The sequence below is a fragment of the Rhagoletis pomonella genome, unplaced genomic scaffold (genome assembly GCF_013731165.1).
Source record: "Rhagoletis pomonella isolate Grant_MI unplaced genomic scaffold, Rhpom_1.0 Rhpom_scaffold_00008, whole genome shotgun sequence".
Classification (NCBI taxonomy): domain Eukaryota; kingdom Metazoa; phylum Arthropoda; class Insecta; order Diptera; family Tephritidae; genus Rhagoletis; species Rhagoletis pomonella.
The window spans coordinates 35684889-35709045 of record NW_023458562.1 but is presented as its reverse complement, the minus strand read 5'-3'; the positions used below and the strand labels follow the sequence as shown (position 1 = coordinate 35709045).

The following is a 24157-nucleotide window of genomic DNA, read 5'->3' as shown; positions in this document are numbered from 1 at the left end:
GTTTCTTTCCAGCCATTTGTTATAAGAAAATAATAGAGAATAATTAATAGAGCTCGGATTTTGATGCAAATGGAACATGCAAAATGTATGCAAAAAATATGCAAGAACTATGCAAAATATATTAAAAAATTACAAAAAAATACATAGTTAGATGTGCTAAAAAAAGTTTTTTTATGCAACAATGCGGCCCGAACCGTTGCCAAAGTCCCCAACGTCATCGACCAGGAGCGCATCCTGGAGGAGAGTAGGGAGAAAACGTCAATCCTCTCTTCTTCAGAGTGGGATGAGGACCAATCTCTTGCAGGGGATGTACGTGGAGAAGCAGTTCGCTGCCAACTACCCTCCAATGACGGGGAAGGGGAAACACTCTTCTGTGGCTGACCGAACTCCTCCTGTGAGTAAGCGGCCCAGGTCTACATATGTTACTCCAGAAGCCAGTGGAACTTGATGGATGTACCGACAACCAACTCGGTACTGGTGTGGCATTGCCCAATTCCGATCATCCAGACAGACGAAGCGCTTGCCTCAACCCAAGAATAGAAGTGATGCAAGGGTCGGTCGAGGCAAAAGTGCCCTCGCTTTTCCCTCGAAGTAACTACGTCTGGAGGTCTGGGTTCCGGGAAACTTATTGTGAGCCCGCAAAAGGCCCTGTGCTCATTGCCGTAATGGGGAGAGCGGGTTAGACTCGGCAGACGACTACGGCGGAAATTAAACGCTGATCCGGGTCGTCATTGCCTCGGGCACTGTAGCCAATGCTCGTTCATAAGAGGGGGATGGAACCACTGTGGTAAAATGCCTCTCCCAAGCTAACTGGGATTGGCTCAAAGCTGTGGAGCAAAGAATACCGCTCACAAGGGGAACAGACTTCCCTGTTAACAGTGCCAATTACGAATGAGAGATAAAAATTATGAATGAGAGAGCGGATTACGTGCCGTGGGAACGTAGTATAATTCGCTCTGCGAAGTGTGCTGCAGCGGGATTGAAACCTTGAGTCAAACAGCTAGGGTGGTAAAAGTTCTGAAGAAGGACCAAACCACAAAGCTGCGTTCACTCAAGAGTCCTGATGGCTCTCTCTGACGGAGAGCTCTCTGTTCTTCTAGAGGCTAAATTTCGTGGAAATCAGGTGATGGTTTCGCCTTGCTCTCCCTCGACTGGTGAGGGAGGGTATGCAAGAACCACAGTGTCAAGGTAAAACTGGTTTGTTGCCAGAAATGTCTTTAATGAAGATGCCCTAAGATATGCCATTGTCTTTTGACAGTCTCAAATCGCCTGGTCCGGATGGCATCCTACCTATTGTACTTAAAGAAGGTGTTGAGCTTTAGTTGGCGAACTTGCAAAAGATTTTCACAGCATCGCTTGCACTTGCCAACATACCACAAATAAATTAGATTTGTTCTATGCTGACGTAGCTGGGCAGCACTATTCAGGTAGAAGAAGGTCAGTATGTCGCGTGCGGAGTTAACAAGAGCTGCCATCAAAGCGACATGCTTATAATAATTTATTTATAGGAAATATGCAAAATATATACAAAAATATGCAAATATGCAAAATATGTGAAAATATGCAAAAAAATTGACTCACTTCCTCCTATAATGAGTTTCTACCCAGGTCCGGACTTTCTGTCTGTTAAACAAACATAATCACTTGGTAGCAAAAGTCATTCTCAGACAAAGAAGAAGTGATCTACGAGCCTTGATTGGACTGATTCCAATCCATGGAGTCACCATAGGCATCATCGACAATCTACTGTGTACATTTCGTTTGGAGGATGAGGATAGAACAGCATATTTTCTCTACCGCTGTCCAGCCTTCGCCAGACTTAGATGGTACATTTTTGGATCGGATGTTTTAAGAACGGACGAGATAGGTTCTCTTTCCCTCAAAAAAACTGCTAAGATTCATAAAGGAGTCTGGTAAGTTTGCAGAGGAGCAACGAATTCCTACTCCACCCTCTAAATCTGTCTGTAGGTTTTAAGTACAATGGGCAATACTGCCTCAGAGCTTGGAAAAATTTCTTTTTTTCTGGCGTCCTAAAATTCCATTCCATTCCATTCCAATTATATTCTATCTCCATCTTTATCGTTCCCGTAATCATACCCGTTCCTTTCTATACACGCATAATACCCCTTCAGCGTGACGTTAAATGTTTTTTGCAAACGTCTCCGAAATCACTTAAGAAGTTTTACTAAAAGAAAAGTTATCAACCTGAAGTCGCTAATATTTATGTTGTGCGAAGTTCCATGCTTAGAAAACTGTGTAGCCCTAAACTCTCATTCGAATCCATACTTTTTTCGGCACTGTACGAAATATAATAACCCTCGCTTGTCGCCTGTCATTGACTAGAATATAATTGATGATGTCAAATGACTGTATAATGTCAATTACATGATATTGATGAACTTGAGATATACATACATACTTATGTATTTGTATGTAGGTTAGGATGGTCGAAAATGTATGTGACCCCTAAATATTTTTGATTCCAAAATAAAAAATAGGGGTATATTTTTTTCGATATAGAACAATACTAGGAGCATTAAAATTCCGACTTTACTTGGACCACCCTAATGTACCTGAGACATATTAACCATGTAATTATTTTTGTTACACAGCTTAAATAATTTTTTTTTTCCATAAAAATGTCAACATATCAGTTTTATGTGTCTCAAAAGTTAGAATTTCTGACAAACAACCGCAAAATATTAAATTTTTTGGGCGGCCGCCTAAAAGTATGCCACAATTTGCAAACTAAAACCACTTATAAATGGTTGTTTTCAGAAATTAGGCCGAATTTTTGTAATGTCTTTTAGACTGATATTTAAAAATTTTAGACATATTTTTCAAAAGTTTTATGCTGAAATTTGCTACATACATCTAAGAATTTTTTTTTTGCTTTTTACTACTACTAGTATTTATTTTCATCATGATTTATTTTGAAACGAATGAAGAGATGACGAATTGTCTTCCAAAATATCTACATAATTTTTAAGCTCATTTATTTTATCAATTTCCATATAATTTTTTATGCGGCAACTAATTTCTTACTCGTTCTTGCCTCTCTTCTTCTTCTTCCAGCTTGGGCATCGGCCGCGCACATTTCGAAAAACAGCCACCGAGTAATTTACGTAAATCAAATTTTTTCCATTTTGTCATTGCGCTGTACGATCGTGCCGGTCAACCGATTGAAATTGAGCGCACAGCCTTTATTGGCTTCATTGAAAAGGATTCCGAATCGGATGCGACTAAAACAAATAATGGCATACAATATCGGCTGCAGCTGCTCTATGCGAATGGTAAGTGGAATTTTTCGAAAATTCGAAGAAAGTAATATTACTAAGTAAAACAAACAAAATTAGCTGAGAAACTGAGCTTAAATTTAAGCTAAGGAAAATTTAGGGTTTAGATCAATTGAGAACTAAAGTTGATAGTTTCGTTTAGTAGGGTGAAGTGAAAATAAAGTTTAAAACTCAATACGCTTCTAAGTGAACTTAAGGAATGTATGAAGGTTATTGTATGTAAACTAGTCTTGGCCAGAGAGCGTTCATATGAGTTCTATAGAAAGTTTTAAAATGCACATCCTGTTCCTGTAAATCGGAAACCGCGATGTACTCAGCAATATGACTCAGAGAGTCTGGGCGGTGGAAATCGAGAACCTTCGGGCATAGCTCAATATCAAGCCTTAGTCCGATAGCAAATAAAACCACGGACTACTTGGTATCAAGTCTCGATTTTGGCTTCAATGTACATACTTGTGCGGTTTTCATTCAAATGGGAATGAAGAGGGGAGTTAATCTTTTTTGTGAATTTATTATTGTCTAGCTAGTTATACAACAAACACCATATAAATGCACATTTCAAACTTTATACAAAATTTATAAAAATTCAACAAATTTTCAGCAAAATTTTAAATTTTTTATTCTGAAAGGTATTTTGTAGCCACTTAAACTTACACTTTATGATACTAAAATTGTAAGGGCAATTAAACTGCATACCAAAAATTATTAAAAAAAAATATAAAAATTCTGATTAAAAAAAATTTAATTTTTTTTTTATATAGAGAAAAACGCACACCATAGTCAAAAAAAAAAAATTCTAAAACGCAACGGTATTTTGTAGCTACTTCAAACCAAGGCATATTGAACAGTTAGATAGTATCATTAGATCAGCTGGTTTGTTTTTTTTTTTTAATTATTTGGTCGCTAAAGTGTCAAATATAGTTTATTAATTTTTCCTTAAAATTCTAAATTGCCAAAATATATTTTCACGTGAAAGTTGTTTTTTCATAAAACGAAGTTATTAAAATTCGAATAATTTTTAATGATTAAAAAACACCGAATTCCATTTTGACACTTTAGATACCAGAAGACTACCTGTACCCAAAAGTTTTCTAAAAGTTCACAATAAAAAAGTGTGAAACTTTGATGAAACTTTTTTTTTTTACTTAGTTTGAAACTTGGATCTATTTTTATGAAATTAACTATCTATATTTTTATAAAAAAGTTAAAATAAAAAAAAACATTTATAGTCAAAACATGTTAATATGTGGGTGTCGTATGGTTATGATAAGCACTTTAATAAAGTAAGAGAAATTGCAAAATAGCAAAGAGATCCACTTCAATACAAATCCCCTTGAGTGCATACATTTTTTCTTAATCAATGCAAACTTAAGCCATTACAATTCAATTTCGTTTATAATTCGCTACTAACTCTTCAAAAAAAGATTATTCTACTTAATTTAAAGATTTCATTAAACATTTATTTATAACTTTCTTTCTTTTTTGAATTTAATCAGGTGCGCGCCAAGAGCAAGACATATTTGTGCGACTCATCGATTCGGTGACAAAGCAGGTAAGTCCTTTTTAGTCTAGAAGAGAGAAAACAAAGGAAAATAAATTAAAATAGAATAAGCATAAGCTAGCGTGTGAGTGCTCTTCAAAAATACAAAAAAAAAAATAGCCATCGCCGTTTTGTTCCGAAAGAATTTGCAATCAATTACCTTGGCATTTGCCATTTGCCGCTTTTTGCAAGCTTTTTTTTTTTTTTTTGAGAATCCTATAAAAACCCATATTTGCCTCTTCGCATTCACGCGCGCGTGTGTGTGTGTGTGCAATCGAACATAAGTTGCGTTCAAAATTGATTGTCACAGTTAATTAAGTGCGTCCATAGTATACGCCAATAAATTGAGTTGTCAAACATGAATGTACGTTCCTACTACCATCGTACGAGTAGTTAGTAGCAAAAACAGCCTTCTAATAGGGGTGTTGCCCGCTCGTTGGCTGAGGCACACACACGCTTAGTACCCCTTTCTTTCGCGTTGCTTCCAGCCCCCTCGAAACTCTTTAGCACTCAACATAGTGTAGACACATGTAGACATATTTAGCGAGTCCCATTTGTTCTACTGCGACTGGGTTAACTCCTTTTTTTTCGTCACATTTGCTGCAGGTCGCCTTGGAACGCCTACACACAGCGTTGGCGTGTCCAGCCGCCTTTATGTTTGTATTTGTGTGTTCGGGAGTGTGTGCGTGTACGCTTGCGAAACGCATCGAAATGCAAACGCAGCATTTAACATTTAGAAAAACTGTCTACCTTGCCGCTGCTGTGCTGAGGACGGCGGATGGACGGACGACAGGACTTGTGCCATATGGCTGGTTTTTAATGGTTTTTTTTATTTCACGTTTTTCTACAAGTTATCTTTTTTTGTTTCATGTTACCGTATTCGTACAACAAAGGAAGCAAAAGAAAGCTTGAAGCTTGAACAAAAATCTAACTTAAAAAAAAGTGCGTAAAGTAGGCACACGTGCACGCAGAGAAAAATTGTGTTCTAAAAATAAGTCCAACTGGGATTTTATTTTTCTTTTTTCGCTCTTAAATGAAAATTTTTGCAATCTTTCCTCAATCTTAAACGTTCTAAAACTATAAGTAATCATGAAGGAATAACTCTACAAAAATATATGTGTGATAGGTGGCACAGGAGTGGAGATATTTGGAAAGCCTGTATCTATGGCCCGATTTGATTCATATTTAGAACATAAATGGATAGAAATAACTCCGCAAAAAATTGAATCGTTATTAGGTGGGAGTCGATTTGTCTTTTTTTCACTTACCTATAAAAAAAGGTTGGCTTTTAAAAATTTTTTTTTAAATTACTTGTTTTAAATATAGTTCACACTGTTGCAAAAAAAAATTATATAAATAAAAGTTTCAAACTTTGTACAAAATTTAGAAAAGTTCATCAACATTTCAAACTTTGTAAACAAAATATTTTCGGAAATTTCGAAAAAACGTTCTAAAAATATCAATAATCATGGAAGTACACTTGTGGCCACGCAAACCTTACCAGCACTTTATTTTTAATAAAATATATATTTTTTTAAATATACATAATTCACATTGTAACAAAAAATAAAATAAAAATAAAAGTTTTAAACCATACAAAATTTAGAAAAATTCATAAAATTTTCATCAAAGTTCCAAAATTTGTAATCAAAATTTTTAGGAAAATTTCTGGTGTGCAGTTTAATATAACCCATGTTATTTTAGTATAATAAGGTGCAAATTTGAAGTACCTCATTTCTCTCCATACGATGTTGCGCATTTTTTCATCAAAATTTTATAAATTTTCAAACTTGCAAGTAAAATTAAATGGTCTATTATACTGCATACCCGAAATTTTAGTAAAAATTTTGATTTAAAAGTTTGCAATTATGATGAAAATTGTCCAAAGTTTGAAACTATTTATATAGTTTTTGTTACAGTGTGAACTATTTAAAAAAATAAATAAAATAATTTGTTTTATTAATTTGCCAAATTCTAACTATATTTTTTTATAGTGGTGGTAAGGTTTGCGTTTTCGGAGCTACCGTTAATTTTGTGACCGCATTTCTTGATTTGGCCCTAATTTAAGTATAAAATTGATTTATTTTTTTCTGAGTGTGCTTCTTCGATGTGCGTGGATTTGTGTGCCTCTAACTGTGTCTCGCTGAATTGCTTCTTTTTCAAGGGTAATTAATTTCTTGACTGACAAATTTTTATTGTTGTTGCACAAAGCTTAAATGCGTATTTTTTATTCGATATTCAGTGTGCGTTTAGCGTGTTGAGGCATCGTTGCATGCGTTCAAAAATCGATTTCGCTATTAAAGTGATTGCCCATTGACAACAGCCGTTCGGGAATTGGCTGCAGGAAACCAAATGTTTCGTGTAATAAGTTTCTGTGTGTAGATGTTGGAGTTTAATAAAATTTTTTGGAAGAGCTTAATTCCATATTAAACCTAAGTACTTTGGATACTGAAAATTAAAAAAGTTTTAAATCGTTGCCCAAAGAATTATTCCAGGCAGGCAATGTGAAGTTTGACAGATATATAGCCCTTCGGAAGCTTCGGTAGAAACTGGTCCTATTGCAACTGCTAATGCAGAAATAAAGTGCAACGAACATTTGTCCGTTGAGGTGCCTATTAAAGATTTGAAAAGTTGGAATTACTCGAAATGTTCGATATCTTTCGCCAATGTGTTTAAATACAACTCAATCTCTACATACATAAGTACACCATTTAATATATTTATGTATTTCACATTTTTTTTATTGCTCTTTCACATACTACAAACACTCACACACGCATAAACTCAATCAAAGGCCCACTTTACTACATGAATCATGATAAATTATCTTTCAACGTGTTAATTAAGCGATAAAATAAATTTGCATGTCAACAAATTTCTGAGTAGTCACTCGTAGGCAATGCGAAAGCGAAACGCATAGCATTGGTCGGTGGAGCAATCGGACGGACATATGTACTACACGTATGGAAGACTGCTGCTCCACGCAAATGCCGTGATTCGCCAACGCATGAGCAGAGGTAGAAGCATGGACACCTCAATGGCGAAAGTCATTGTGTTTTAATGTATTTTTATGTGCGACCATCATTGTTACTACTTACCTACACATGTATGTATGTACTTTAGTATATCGAAAATTCATGCAATATATTAAAGCATTTTTGCAAATTTCCACGTTTCGTTATCGTTCGGCAATAAAATTTATCGGTCGGCCATTACAATATAAATATGTACTTACATAACGCAGTAAAGCAATAAAGTTTTTTTTATACGCGCATTGAAGGGCAGAAGAGCAAAGCGGCAAGTAGAACACTTTAAAGCCAAATAAATTTCCTCTAATTTCCAAATAAATAAATTTCCAAATAATAGCCTCAGTCGTGGATTTTTTTCTACCGCCAGGAGATCTCTTTGACCTTCATGCTTTCTTCTATAAAATTCGCTGAAAGTCGTCCTTAATTGCTTCCGAAGCTTTGTAGGGTCTACCAAAATGTACGAGATGAAAACTCCTCTTATTTTAACGGTCAAATCGTTGTAAGCGCTATCGCAAAGCTTTTATTTAATAGTCCACCTAAGCGCCAGTGCGGACGTCTTCTTCCGGTATTCTATTTCTCTATTCTATTTAGTGAAATTAATAAGTTAGATAGTATTTAAAGTAGACGTACTTATGCGGCACGCACTTAAGTGAAAGGCAGCACAAAAAGCATTTTCAATTGATATTTTATTAAAAAAAAATACTAATTGAAGTTAAAATTTTGTAGGGGCACAGTAAAAAATGCATTCTAGCGGGAGGCTTTTAAACGGAGTACACTTAAGTGATATATATTTATGTTCAAAACTTATTTCTATAAAATGGGATTTAATATAAAAACGTAAATTAGCCATAATCACTATTAAAATAGAGGCCGTTAAATAAAACGCATTTAAGCGATAGACAATAAAATAATTCCTAGCTAATTATATGGTAAAGACTTTAACTGAATTGAGTATACAAAAATTCAGCGCACTTAAGCGGATACCTCTTAAAAATAGAATAAATAAAATGCACTTAAACGGATTTTGTTTTACTAACTTAACTTTGTTTCCGGAAATTTCGAAGGCATGCGCATTTAAAAGAATAGCCTTGCCGTTTATAACTCCCTTTCCGAGTCTTAAAAAAAATTACGAAACACAGTCTACAACGCCTTAGGCTTTTAAACGAAGTGCACTTATTGCACATATGATGTATTAAACGGATTTTTCTAAAGTGAGATTTGATATAAAAGCGTAAACAATCCATAATAACACTCAAAATAGAGGTCGTTTATTGAAACGCATTTAAGAGAGAGACAATAAAAAGAATTTCTATGCAAACATTTGATAAACGAATAAACTGGCTTAAGTTGAAATGAAAACTTAGTGAGACTAACGTCTTCGGCGCACTTAAGCGGATAACCGATAAAAATCCTACATATAAAATGCTCTTAAACGGATTTTTAAAAATTGCGATTTTCATTCGAAGAAACAAATTTTGTGTATGATTATTTCGAATACATGCTCATTTAAAAGGGTAGGCGGGTTGTTATTCCCGCTCCGAACCCTTTCACTCTGCTTTTCAAAAAAAAAAAAAAAAATACACATTACTTCCCTCTCCACTTCATTAGTTACAATCAGATAATAATTAGGGTTAGGTTGCTGCATTTTTGCAGTTAGGTTACAAAGGCATTACAACAACACTGCAACTCATTTTAGTTGCTCACTTTTGCCGCAATGTCCAATAGCTACAACAACCAAAAATTCACATTAAAGTGCAGCAGCAGCATTGGTAACAATGCCAAATGGCGATTATACTCATATTTCATGCATTTGCGGGTAAGCAACAAAGCATAGCACGCATTTTCAATCGCCATCCCTCTCCCCACTCCGTCAGCCGTCATAACTGTATACTTATGTGAGTTTTCTATGCACACAATTCAGCTGGCAACTGGCGCTTGCCCAATCAAATCAGCTAATCTCGATTTCACGCATTATTTTTCAAAAGTGAAATCTGAAACTCGCGCACTCGCGCGCTGAAAAAGCGCCGATTAATTTGCACAGATAAGTGGCTGAAATATTGTATGAGTATCTCTGTATATATGCGGGTATAATGGACAAGGAATAGGGTACGCGGTCGATGAATATTAGTTAGGGTGTTCGATTATTCTCTTTTTTTCCAAAACCGGGTTTCGGGCTATTCGGAAAATTGTAATTTGAAAAAAATCGGTTCCCTATTTTGAAATGAATAAAAAACCGGATAAACCGGTTATATTTTACATAGTTTTCAAATGCTTATGTTGGTATGAAGTGACCAAAAATTACAGTAAAACTATTAACATTAAATATCTACATATGTATATCTTTTATTTAGAAAAGTAAAATAATTTTTGTTTTAAGATCAAAGGCTAAAGAAAGAAAAATCAGTAAAAATAATATTTTGCCTTATTTTAATTTTTTTTTTAATTTTATGGCAATTTTCTGCAATGCTCTTGTCGCCGTAGCCGAGTATTTCGATGTGTCTACTGCTACTCTAGAGGTCCATGGTTCAATTTCTGGTCCCAGCGACGTCAGAAAAATGCAAACCTCCGAGTGTACTTTTTCGGAGCTGGAATAGAAGTTTAGATCTCTCCGTTTAGGGGTTTTCCTTAAACTGGTAAAAACCTTGAAAACTTCGAAAAAGTCTAAACCTTTGCTGTGAGGCTAAGATTTGTATAAAATGAAAAAAAAATCTCCTATAGACATCCAAAAAAAAACGGTAAAAACCGGTTTTGAAAAACCAAGTAAATCACCCTAGTATTAGTACAACGTTTGGTGGGAGCTGGGAGTGAGTGTGCGCTAACGGCGTATTTTTGGCGTGCGGCACATATGGCGGCATTAGAGATACATATGTATGTACTTAAAATATACTATATAGTACATATATGAACATACATGCATAGATATAGATTTCTGCTACAAAAATACGCCATTCAAAGTGTCCACCAAGTGTGTTTTGCGCCATGAGAAAAATATTCATGTATGTATTTACATTAGGATGCATCACCCTTCATACAAAAAAATCGGTACTGTTTTTCTAACGGAAATATAAAATTTAATATATTTTAAGACTTAACATAAGATTTACGTAAGCTGGACCGATTTGCATATACTCCCAAAAAATTAAATTTTTTAATAAATAAAAATGTACTTTTTTAAAAAATTTTTTCCAAAAAATTTACTCAGATAATAGAAAAATTTATAAGAGGTCTGCGCATAAATATTTAAAATTCATATAAACTCAATCAAAATATTGATATATTTGAAGGTATTTTTTCGGTCTAGCTCTCATGTAAATCTTAATATTTTTCCGCAATATTTTGGCGAAAGTCTAATAAACTTTATACTTCCAGGAGAAAAACCGCCACTGTTTTTTTTTTGTGATGCACCCTAATGTACTACATAAATACATATATTTTTATTGGTGTATGTGCTTTTGTATATGCCTGTTCGTTTATCCGCTAGTCCATTTTTCACATATTTATAGCTTTTGGCCGCTTTATCTGTCCGTTTTACTGAGACACTTTACGAGTTTTCGCATTTTTCGTGTATCATATTGACCCCTGCTCCGCCTCTCTGTGTTCGCAGGCGTCTGAAGTGCCAGCAGTTGCCCGTACGTCCAATGCCAAGTCAGCCAATAAAGTCGCCAAATATTGGCGTTTAATATTTTTCGAATGCAATGAAATGCATTGAAACCTGCTAGTTTCTCCTCAAAAAAAAAAAAAAAATAAAACACGATCGGGGAGAGGCAAATAAAAAAAGTATGATGAGTATCGGTTAAGGAAAAGTCAGTCCTTATAAAATACGATATTTAAATAAGGCAGGTAAGGCTTAATTGACCAATGCCTGAATGGCTATCTTGTGCGTTTCCTACAATTTCAGTATTTGAATCCATGTCCGTTTGAGCGATATAGTGGCAGACAAGCGAAAAATTGTCCAAGGAGAAGCTGTCCAAAGGAAGGTGAAGAAAGTGAATAAAGTCAAAGGGAAAGTTGGGACACAGCAAGTCGGATAGTCAGACAAATATGCTTTTTGTCCCCACACCGCGGAATTGTTGAAAGAGTACTTGAAGTCGAAATTCTAGGTCCCGTTTTGAACCAATGGTATGCATTCAATATGCCAACTCTACCACGAAACTTAGCCATTATGCAGCTAAAAGCATTCTAAGCAGCAGATGAGTATTGAAGCCAGGGATTGTATGGTGATTGTACACAACTATAGTCCGGCCCATACTTTCGTATGAAGCGATGGCCTGGGAGCTTGCACTTATTAGAGTTTACGTCGATGAAAAGCTCAGCGGAATTTAAAGAACAACTAGTGGAGGCTCTGTAGATTCTGCTCAATTTGGTATCGATCGATTTTTGTATAGAAGATACAGCTGCTAACAGCGCGGTTATATTGCAAGCTTCCGGGTACTGAGGAGTAATGCCTGTCTGGTACAGGGCCATCCTAAGTACCCTGCAGGCAAAGGTATTGGTACTTAAGATATCACCTACCGGTAGCAAAGAGAACAAACCGCTCTTCTTTAACATGAAGTTGTCATTGATAGTGACCGATCGCCAAAATAAAAGGACTTTTGGGGCAGAACTATGACAACCTGAGAGAACTTCTGAGTTTGCTGTACAGTCGGGTTTCCTCTGCCGAGTTAACTATTGTTGAATGTAAACAAAAAGGAATTACCACCCACTGCTTCACCAGGAGTGCGCCTAGTTGTGGCACCATTTTCTTCTATCAAAAGCCACCATTTGCCTGAAGAATATACTGCTCTACAAATATATATGAATGTATATAAGTAAAAGCGTCGCTCAAGTCGGTGAAACCCAATGCTTGGAAGGTATAGTCGTCGCTACCGATCGGTTAGCTTTCGACTTTTCGGGCTACGCAAGCGTTTTCCAGGCGGACACGTTTGTAACTTGGCAGGTGGTTAGGTAAATAAAGTGCAACGCAGCCGCGCGGATGCAGGTAGGCATTTTATCAGATATCTTATATTTTTCCGACAAACATAGGTCTCAACTACTGGAGGACTGTAGCAGGAAGTTGCCCTCAATTTCTGATCAATTCTAGTTTATCCTAAAATACGATCCAGCGCAATATTTAGGAACCGAAATCACCAAAATTTACCTTTCGAAAGCAAAAATGGAGCTACACAATATCGTTTTGAATTACCAGACAGAGTTGGAATATCTATGACCCACTTTGAACCAGGAATCTGTAAATAAAACGACCAAGTAGTGTGCGAAGATAATTCACGTCTGTCTGCACAGGACAAAGGCCCCCCGGAGTGTGCTTACATGGTGATGCTGCGCCCCCGTGACAGTTAGTGTCAACCAGACATTGAGTAACCGACGCTAAGACACTGTAGCTTGGTTACAATGCATTTCGTGTAAATGCCTATCCGCTTAAATGCTACATATAGTCTCTTTTATGCTTCAAAGATATACATTTTCATGAAACCTCAAATGTAAAAAATCCACTTTAGTGTATCTGTCTTGGTTGCATATTTTCAACGGCATCCGACATTAGAGATTTTTCAATTGAACTACCCATTCGTGCCGAAGGTCATTAAAAAAACAAAAGAATTGAAACGCCGTGATGGTGCATCTTTCGCTCCTCCGCACTCAATTTAAAAAAATTATCTTTATTGCATCTGATTTAAGTGCAAATTGCTTAAAGGCAGCCCGTTTTGGAGCTTTTCGGTCAAGTTATACATTTGTCTTAAGCGAATTTTTTTTAAGTGACTTCTTATTAATTTTAAATCAATATTTGTTAAATAACAATCCTTTTTATTGCCTCCTACTAATTGCGTTATGCTTAAGAGCCTCCCGCTTAAGTGTCTTCTTGCCTTAGGTATAAGTGCTTACCTCTTAAGCGCCTTGCTTGTTTAACTAGTTCGAACGCTTGTTGTGATGCTTGCTGTGATGCTTGAGCTTTCTCTGTGAACGCCTTGAATTAAAAATGAATGTCGCATTTCTGTGGAGTTTACTGTATTTTCCACTAACCAAGAGTGTTCACTTTATAGCGGTGCAATTGAAACACGCGTCGTAGCGCGTTGGAAGCGACATGAAAGAGATATGTATGTAGATATAATTTCAGCGCATCCAATTTGCATATTTCATGGAAAGTACTAACTCTCACACTTTAGATAAAAAAGAGTATAAATGTCTGTAGGCGCTTACTACGCGCATGCTAATCATATGCACATGATATGTTTATGTAGATAAATATGTACATACATACATACATACCTACTATATCCTTTGTTCTGTTGATAAGTATGTATGTATGCAAAAAGGCTTAACAACCCCGAAAAATATGCAACCTGCCAAAACGTTTTGCTGTGAAAAAAAAACGTTCTCAAACAAAAACTGCAACTTTGCACCTTCGAGCGCCTGTTTGTAGGCTTGTTTGTGTTACATTTTTTGCTCATTTTTTGGAAAAGATAACGACTGCTTAATGCAAAACTCGCCGCTCTTACCACACGCGCTTACCACTCGCTCGTCCTTTAGATATGAATGTACATATGTATTTATGTAGTACCTTGGTACCTGCAGTAGCTCTATAATTTCCTTTATATCAGATGTAATTTCAAATCCTACCTAATCCGATCAAATGATTGTTCTTTTCCTGTTCGAAAATTGTTGCCCTTGCCTTGAACGAACCGTCTCTACCGGCAGCACTCCTTGCTTTCCCTTTCATCAGCCCTTTTTAGCCGCATATGGTCGCGTGCTTGCTAGCGCTTGTCAACGTATGTCACGTGCGCGTTGGCAAAGTGAGGTTAGGGCGGGTGATACGCAAGTATTGATAGCAGTTAAGTCTTCATATTCTACACATAGTTTTCTAACGCATACTTCAGCTAGCAGGTCCTTTTATAACCAGTGCTTGCTTCTTAAAAAAAATCATAAATTATACGAAAACCAATACAATGAGCTTAAGCCGACCTTCTCAGCTGCTTAAGCAAATACTTAAGCGCATAAAAACATAGTTAAGAGCAGTGGCTGATGTTTGCTTTTTTACTTTAGTCCACTGACAGTTACTTAATCGGCAAACGGTTACAATCTGGGAATTGCGAATGCTTTTATTTAGTTCACAATAATCTTTTCGAAACTTCGAAAAAGCCAGTTGGCGTGTGAAGCTGCCTTTAGCATTACTTTTGTAAACCTAAATGATATATTAAACAAATGTCATAAGCTGGTTGGGAATTGGAGACTTATATTCATTGATAGTGCTTCTTTGGTACTGAAGCTAGCACGCAGCGATCTTCAGTGAATTTAGTAGGGGATGACATAACGAGAAATGAGCTCTCTGGTATGTCACCTCAGATCACATTACGAGGATCGTGCATTTCAGAATTATTATACGATCTCCAACTAGGAAAGAGAGGGAGGCCGTAAGGATGGCACTTTTATCTACAACGATGGTGCAAAGACAGAGAAAGAAGCCTCAAGGCACTTAAGTCCGAGACTAAGCAAAGGACTGTAGCGCTTTTGATGTTAAAGAAGTTCGCAGTAGGTAAGGGTCCTTTGCGGCGTCATCACAGCACCTTGTGCCTTTGAACAAACTGGCATGTAGATGCCAACGTCTCCAGACAGGTTTCAGATGCAAAGTCTGCATACACGCCTTACTGGGCAAACTTAACCTAGCCTGTCTTAAGTATTAACCAAAACCACTCATTAGACAACCGATGGTAGTCTTTCGCCAGCATCCATTAGTTACTGCTGTCAATATCAGGCGTGGATCAGCTGTTGTCTTCAATAATCGGTAAAAAAATTCAGCGGCCGATATCCGCCGTCTACCGCGACAGCATTCATCCGCTTCCCCTTGCTATAAAAGGCCTTCACTCTCGATATCGTTATTGCTTACCAAAAGCTTTCACTGATTATCACTGGGCAGAGCTCTTTAAAGCTTTTTGTAGATTTTATATGGGCTCACATAGGGTAAAAGCTCTCTCTGAGCATTACTGAGCAAAGTAAGTAGTTATTGTTCGAAGACATCTTAAATCTGTATATAAATAAGCACATCGAAAATTGAAGAATAAGCTCGTATAAAATCTTCATAGGTATGTTATTCCATTTTTTCAACCACTTTGATTTATTTCTCCAAGATATCATTTAAGTCAAACCGCTTCTCCTTGCCCTTATAATATGATTCGGAGGTGTTTTTTTTTGACGTTGTTAAGGTAATATCAACAGATATATAAACTTTTAAAAGAAAGTTTTGCAGGTGCTTTGCCAATTTTAACTGAAATAGAATTTTTGAATAATGAAGTTCTGCTAAAGGGGAAAAATATTTTTTTTCGAAGGTTCCAAATTTTACGATTTTCCGGATTTTGCAAGTTTATTTTTTCAGTATCTCAATTACAGAATTTTAAAATTTAAAAATCTTGAGAGATAGATCTTATATGAATTTTCGTAAATTTTTTTAAAAAAACACCTCTAGCGGGTTATAGAAGCTCCGAGGTGTTTTTGTTTTTGAGATAAATTTTTGATTGAACTTTGAAAAAAATTTTATTTTAAATTAAATAAAAATTGTTTACAATAATTTTACTTAGAGTTAACAAAAAATTGCTTTTCAAATATCAAAAATTCACATCTTTAAAAGACAAAAAAATATTTCAGAATCTTTTAAGACCAGCATCAACAAAATATTTTTTATTTAACATTTTTTTATTTTTCGAATTCTTTATATATTTTTTCATTATAGTCCTAAATATAACCTTTAAAATGGGACCAAAACTGTTTTTGTAACTATAATAGTTATGGAGGCATTGAAAAAAGTTCCCAAATCCCGGAAATTATGAAATTTGGAATTTCACATAACTTTCGAAAGAAAATTATTATTTTTATATAATAAAAAAAATGTGTAAACAAAAAGTGCGGTCAACTAAAAAAAAAAATAAAAAATATGGTGATTTTTTTGCATAAATCAATTCATAGGTCTTACCGCCAATTAATGCGAATATTTTTTTCTTCATGATCATACATTGACTAAAACACTAGATACTGTTTTTTTATCAATTGCGTTGAAACTGTACGATCCACAAGCAGTTATATTTCACTCTCTGAATTTTGAGTTAGCTCACTTTAGATCTAGATGTGCGATATGTATGTAGATCCAGATGGCTCGAATAGCCCAGTATCGACTTTTGTGGAGTTTTCTTTCTGCTGAGGATCTGCGGCTGCTAAATCCCATAGGTGCCTTAATTGGACTTTGTGCAAGAAATAGTTTGTATTTGCATGCCTCGAAATTTCAAAATGAAGCAGCATCCATCAATCCGTAATTGCTCTCGAAACCCCCAACCGACGACGTCTATTCGAATTCACATCAAATTTTATCATTTGCAGCATCACTTGCTATATGCGCCACTTAACTAAACTTCACTTTAAATCATTTACATTCCTATCGCTTCAAATCCAACTCCTCCGAAGTCCCTCAGAGCTACTGCTGCATAGATTAAGAACACCTCACTGCTTCCGCTACAGCTATCCATCGCTCTCTCTCTCTCCACCAGCCATCACGCTGAATGGTTTAACAATTAAGCAAACAATTTGTTCAACTTTAGTTAAACGTTTTAGCCCAAAGGCTATATAATCGAGTAGCATAGCAAGTTGCAATGTTTTTTTTCTCCAAACGTAGTCGTACTCGCAACAGATTCACTGCACAACATTTGCGCTGCTTCCGTTGTTGTGCGCATCATGGACAACTGTAGTGAAAAAATGCTTGTAAAAACAGCGAATGCCGGGTAGTAAGGCAAATCAAAAAGGAATAACAAGAATGCATCTCCAACATCCAACTGGAATCCTTGTTTTGCTGGCAAATTTTTTCGTTTCGCATGCAGTTGCGCGTTGCTTTGTTTTGTTTCTGCTTCCGTGTGTGTGTGTGTGTGTTTTTTTCTTTTTATTTCGTTTCATTTTGTCAAATTCGTATTTAAATTCACAGTCAACCGGACATAGTCAGCAGCTCCTTCCGCTTCCTTCATTCCACTGTCAGCCAAGCCCCATCCTGCAGCCGCTCGCTCTTCTACGCTGCTTACCTCCACTTCCTCAACTTTTTACTTTTTACTTGCTGGCATAACGGTCCAATGTCCCTGTTCAACAGTTTGTTTTAATTTCTTTGCTGTTAGTTTTTTTCTTTTCTTGTTCTTTCGTTGCTCGCATAGATAGCCAGGCGTTCATTTTTAATCAGCTGCTGCAGGACTTGTATGCCGCGCTTCCTTTTAATGCTTACCTAGTAGCTTTATTGCAGCAGCGCTAAATGATTGTGTTCCTCGTTGCCGTCATCGTCGTTGTTTAAACTTCCATAAGCACAAAAAATGCATAAAGTGATAAATCACTATCTAAGCGCAAGCAAGTAGTCAGCTTCTGCTACCCTCCACCTTCTTGCTGCTCAGCCCTCAGCGCTACAGCATTCCTGGAGTACGTCCTCCATGCGCGGCGCGGAATGTTTACACACTGCAGTGCAAAGTCATAAAACCTTTCCGATTCTCCTGCCTGCGTTGCCACCTCTTTCCACTGTATGCTGCCGCATTGTCTGCCTAACTGCCTATTCGTTTGCTCGATCCATATGCTCCAAGCAACTATACATACACGTTTACCCGTTTAGTCCGCAGTGTGGCCGTTGTTTGCACAAATATTTGCCGCCTCTGTGCATTTTCCGCTAATCAGCCCACATATATTGCCCGCTCTCTCTCTCACACTCTTTGCCCCTTTTTCTTTCTTCTCTCCGCTCTGTACCCCATTCTCCGTTCTTCTAACAAACTTGCCTTCTATTTGGCGCTGAATTGACTGGCTGCGCGTCCACCACTTTGCGGCCAAGTCAACGGCTGGCTATTGTTTAGCCCCATTGAACGGTGGCACTCTCGAGATGATCCATATCTTTGCCGCTTATGCTTGTGTCCCCATATTGATTGATGGCTTTTAGTTTGTCGCAGATTTATTTCATCATCATCACTATTGTTGTCATCACTTATAACTTTTCGGCTTTGGCGCAAAGTTGATTTGGACTAAAAAAAAAAATTGTGAGTTTGTCTTACGCTTGGCAGATTGTTGCTTCAAATGCGATTTGGGTTTTTGGTTTTTTGCTTTTTGGAGTATTGCTTGACTGCATTTTTTGAATGTTTATTAACTGTTTTCAATTCTCTGTGAATCAGCGAAAGTTTGGCATTTGTAATTGTTGCTCAAAAGTTTGACAACAGCCAACTTTTTTTGGGGTTTGAGTTCAAGTTTTTCTGTACATACCGGTGGTATAATCCTTTTTGAGTGTGTGTCTTATGTGAAAAAATATACCGTTGCCAAAAAAAGTCGACTGTGTAGCATCTTTGTTCCAAGAATTCCTTAATCCGTGGTCGAATGGTATCAATTATGGAATTTGGTGTTAATTTTTTTTGGTGCTGAGTTATTGAATGCAGGCTCACAACGGTTCATAGGAACAAATACGCTTCAAATATTTTAAACTTTTCACTTTAAACGGGCGAGCAAGGGCATTATTAGCAGATTTTTATTTTTTTTTCGTCCAAACAGTGTGCGAGAGCTCCGTGATTTAGGATGGGTTGAAGTGACTTCCAGTGAGCCCACTAGCACACCTAGGCCCTCAAATTTTGGGCCCGTTGTAAAACCACGCGGAACGTTAGAACGTTGCTACTCAAACCATCGTATGGACTCTGCGAAATCCAAAAATTCCCGTATTCCTACTTCGGCTATGTCGATTAAACCTTCGAGAACAAAGTACGGAACATTAGCTTAGCAGTTTCATCAAGGTCATCTCGGCAGCTTCTACAGAAGTCGTTTTGGGAAGCACCTAACCTCTCCACGTGCCTTCCTCCCAAGGCAACAGCTGGCAGATTCATGGCTGTGGCTAACTTCCATCTGTATGAGGAGATTGTTCGACCGCTTCTCGTTCCATTTTGGTCCCATTAGTTTCGTATTCCTGCAAGTGGTGAGACCAGCGCACCTGTCCCTGCTAGTTTAACTAGGTAAGAACAGGATGTCCAAACTCTTCTAGGATTAAAAAAGTTGAACGGATGTGCCCTCTCTCCCAAGTTCATCCGCTTTTTTGCTGCCTGGTATGTTATGATGCCACGCGGCACCCATACCAAGTGAGGTGCCGACTGCTCCGCGCTTTTAGTGCCGCTTGATTATGTAAGTAGAAGTCCTGTGTGGCAGGTACTTCTGCTTGAAAGACGCTGCAATAGTCGGATAGGCGAAATAGTTTTTCCAGCCCCAACTGGGCAGATTTGGTCTGCGTTCATCTCTACATATGCCAAGGTCTGGGTTTTCCGGCTAAAGCAGACGCTTGTGTGGATGAATATCTACTAGTGGTACGAGCAGACTCTCTCAGACGAATAGAAGTGGAAATCAATATGCAACTTTTGAATTAGCCAAGGAAGCTATTGTCAGGTATCTGGGCTTCTGATCAAAACGGATTCCAAAAAAAAGGTCGCAATACTTGATTTAGTCGCCGACCTTAACCGTCCATGGTTCGTTGAGAGTCTATGCGGCTAGGTAAAGTGGAGTGACCAAAGCACTATCTTCTCTGTTGATAACCGAAAACCAGAGGGTTGAACAAATGCACATCTCTAATAAATACTCGAAAAATTGGGACGAATGAAGAAAATTTTTACCGCCATGGAGTGCGAAAAATCTGCTACCCCAACAGCACGCAAGTTGGTATAATTCTATGATGTTCTAGTCGGATCTCGATGTGTGAAAGACCTCAAATAGCTTGTTGAATTTACATTCCAATAAATATTTATGCGGTGTCTTGTCACGTAGGGAATTGAACCTGGCGGTTAAGTGGTTTTTTTCATGCTTAAAACTACCCACTAGACTGACACCAAGCTTACCGCAAGGGTTTGTAGAAGTCTCGTCTGCAAAGGGATATCCAACAGCCTTAAATTTAGGCTTGCTTATCGATGTAGTGCTTTCCAGGCAAAAAAAGGCTGCTAACTGCGTGACGTCCCCATGGGTGGTAACCAAGCGTTAATCAGGACCTTGGGCTAAATCAGCACTCAAAACTTATCCCATTTTTTCCTAATCAGATTTAAAAAAAAATTAAGATGTTGATGCTTTTAACAAACCACCTAATTTCGGCATTTGGTGATGTAAGTCACCTAATAGACCTTTAAAATCACGTTCTCATTTCTTTCTTAGAATACTTTGAAAAGCGGATTAAATCAGCTTTCCTTAAGGACACGACGAGTGTATTATTCTCTGCAGTATTATTTGAAACTTCGATTTAGATATTCCTTTTTTTTTAATTTAGACAAAGTAATTAAGTCTAGGCAGTAGTAGTTAAATCAACTCCATACATATTTCGTATCTGATCTGACTTCTTTCTAGACTTCAGGGGGAAGCGAACTCACATCATTCGATTTGCAAAGCCAGCCCCATTGCTCTCTTAAGCAGTGTTTGCATTATTCAACTTTGCGTTCAACAATTGCGTTCAACTCAACGCAGGGTTGCACGAAAAAAAAGTTGAATGGCTAAATGTTGGCTGGCGACCAATTTTGTTGAAAGCGATTAGTTGAAAGGCCATTCAACCAAAAGTTGAATGCAAAGTTGAACAATGCAAACACCTTTTTATGGCGAATATTTTGATATTTTTTCATATTTTGATATTTTTAGCCATTCAACTTTTTTTTTCGTGCAACCCTGCGCTGAGTTGAACGCAAATGTTGAACGCAAAGTTGAACAATGCAAACACACTTTTATTTTTTACCATTCTACACTTATGTTACGTTAAAAAAAATGTGCATTTTAATCACTTATTTTCAAAATTTTTATGCAAAAGAAATTCGAGAAAATCAATTAATAACCTTCACTTTTTGAAGTCGGTTAAAAAATGTCAGTTTAGTATCAAAAAGAACTAATTTTCGGATCGAAAGCTCTCGGCAGCAAATGAATAAAACATAATTCACTAGTGAATTCAAAATACAAAACAACAAAAAAATAAATAATAATTGAAAGCAAATGAAACACATTTGGAGGATAAGTAGAATTCATATGAATTAGGTAAAAAGTGGAAATTCTGCAAAAACACAAGAATTCCATTAACCCACAATAAAAAGGGAGTAATACGAAAATGTGTCGAAAACAAGGGTAAAACAGTTAGAATTACACTGATGTATTTTGTGTAGTAAAAAGATAAGCAAAATGCGAAAATGTAAAGTTGATGTGTGTTTTTTGTTTTTGTAAAATATTCGCTGCTGCGTATATAAATTAGCAAAAAGATTTGCTGCCGACGAGGACGCGCTTGTGCGATAATATTTATTATTACATAGTTGGCAAGATTGACACATGTGTCCGCTAGCCAAGCCTAACTATATACATACTATCTATGACTTGCTGCAGTGCGGAGTTGGGGATTGTGTGAACGCACTTTGACTTGACTACTTTTTTTTTGCATTTATTTTGTTGGATTTTACTTGCCAATCCTTCTCACTTTTACCTTTAATTTCTAATTTATGCCAATTCATTGTCTCTCGCCATAACAATAACAACAATAATAATAAAAATATATATATATATATTATTATTAAACCAACCAACATGATAATAAGGGATGATAGTTGTAAGCTGTAAGGATGATTCGCCCTTCTTTTTGCTACTGTTTAGGCAAACAAAATATGGATAGATAAAAATAAAAGCGTGTTGGGTGGATGGCTTGGATGAGTCGGGAGGAGGGCTCGTGCAGGCTTACAAAAATTAATTTCTGATTACCTTTTGCTGGTTTGATTTGAATGAATATACGAGTATGCATGTCCTTGCCTCCGCACCCCAGCGCAGCACCAGCAAGCTTGTAAATTTTCATAATGTAAAAGTGTGCACATATGTTGCCAAAAGTACCCGGCGACTCTTACCCACTGACACTCGAGGAGTAGTTAGCTTTTTTATTTTACTTGTGCAACCAGTTTAGTTCGGCTGGTGTTTGGTATTTTTTGACAATGCTGTTGATGTTGCAAACTGCGGCGTGCGCTGCACAATGGTAAAGTGGGGAGGAAAATTAACTAGTGAAATTCAGAAAAAATCGAAAAAAATTTAAAATTTTTAGAGTGTAAGATAATTTAAAAAACATATTTTTTCCAGTATTGCCATGCCAAAATTTTAATTAAATATGTTGCCACTTTTAACGTTTAGATAATTTAAAATTTTCTTAGATATTTTAGATATATGTAGTTTTCGTAAAAAAATGTCAAATGAAAAGTTCTATAAAAAATTCACAAAATCTGCCCTAAAGCGAAATTATAATTTTATGTATAAAGCAATAAAATAAATTGAATTAAAAAAATTTACTTTAAATAATAATAAGGCAACAAACACCATTTACAATTGGAAATTAAAAAAAAATGTTGGCATTAGAAACCAACCATTTTGACTTGTGAACTTTGCTTAGTCTAGAAATTAAATTTTAAATAAAAAAAATATAAAAAGTTCATAAAAAATAAAGAAATTATAAATTTTTCAATGAAATAATGTTCATAAAAGAATTTGAAAAAATCTTTTCCAAAACAAAGTTTTACAAAAAGAAATTTCACAAAAAGAATTTACAAAATTTGCCCTAAATCTCAAAAAGAATTATCTATAAAAAAAATTAAGTAAATAGTATTAAACTTAATTTTACTAAATACAGTAAAGCAATGTCATATAAAAATTGAAATTTAGTTTTCAATAACTTTTTCTAGTCTAATTTATGGTGTAAATCTGTTCAAAGCAACTCTTCAAACCATAATAAAATATGTAGTCCTTTAAAAATTAAATTTAATGTTGCGATAAAGGATAACTTATAACTTAAAAAATTATCGTTGCTGAAGATAGGTTACTTCTCTCAATTAAGTACAATCAAAAAATAACTATTTGTCCTCCCTATCAAAAATTCATTCTATTTCGACCAAATATTCACAATTTTTTAACCACTGTGCATTACATAACCTCACCACTTGCTATGACGCTTTCGCGCGGTGGTTGTTGTTCGAATGCATTCTTCATCAATTACAAACTACTATTTTGCCATTATCTCTAAGCATAGACGCATCGTTTGCAAGTGTAAAAGAGAGGTTAGTTGGTAGATGGAATATCCCAGCCGCATGCCACATTTGTTGCTTGCAACACCATGCAAGGTGGGTGGAAAAAAAAAGAAAAACAAAAAAGAAGTAAGATTTATAAATATTGCCTACAAAAGGCGTCGAGTGCAATCCCTGGTATTTGTATTTAATTATTTTTAAATTAGAAGAATTGAAAGCGCAGGCGGCGTAAATAGGTTTGATGAGGGGTTGTCTTTCTAA

General features: G+C 36.3%; 1 protein-coding gene across 2 annotated transcripts in view; it reads left to right on the top strand.

The window, feature by feature from the left end:
* The window catches only part of LOC118744751 (transcription factor collier), a 97249-nt gene that overhangs the window by 12688 nt on the left and 60404 nt on the right, over window positions 1-24157 (top strand). For both annotated transcript variants that reach the window (XM_036478033.1, XM_036478032.1), the window contains exons 2-3: window positions 3076-3293; window positions 4793-4848. In XM_036478033.1, the coding sequence (XP_036333926.1) occupies window positions 3076-3293; window positions 4793-4848 (274 nt within the window). The remainder of the gene's footprint in view (window positions 1-3075; window positions 3294-4792; window positions 4849-24157) is intronic.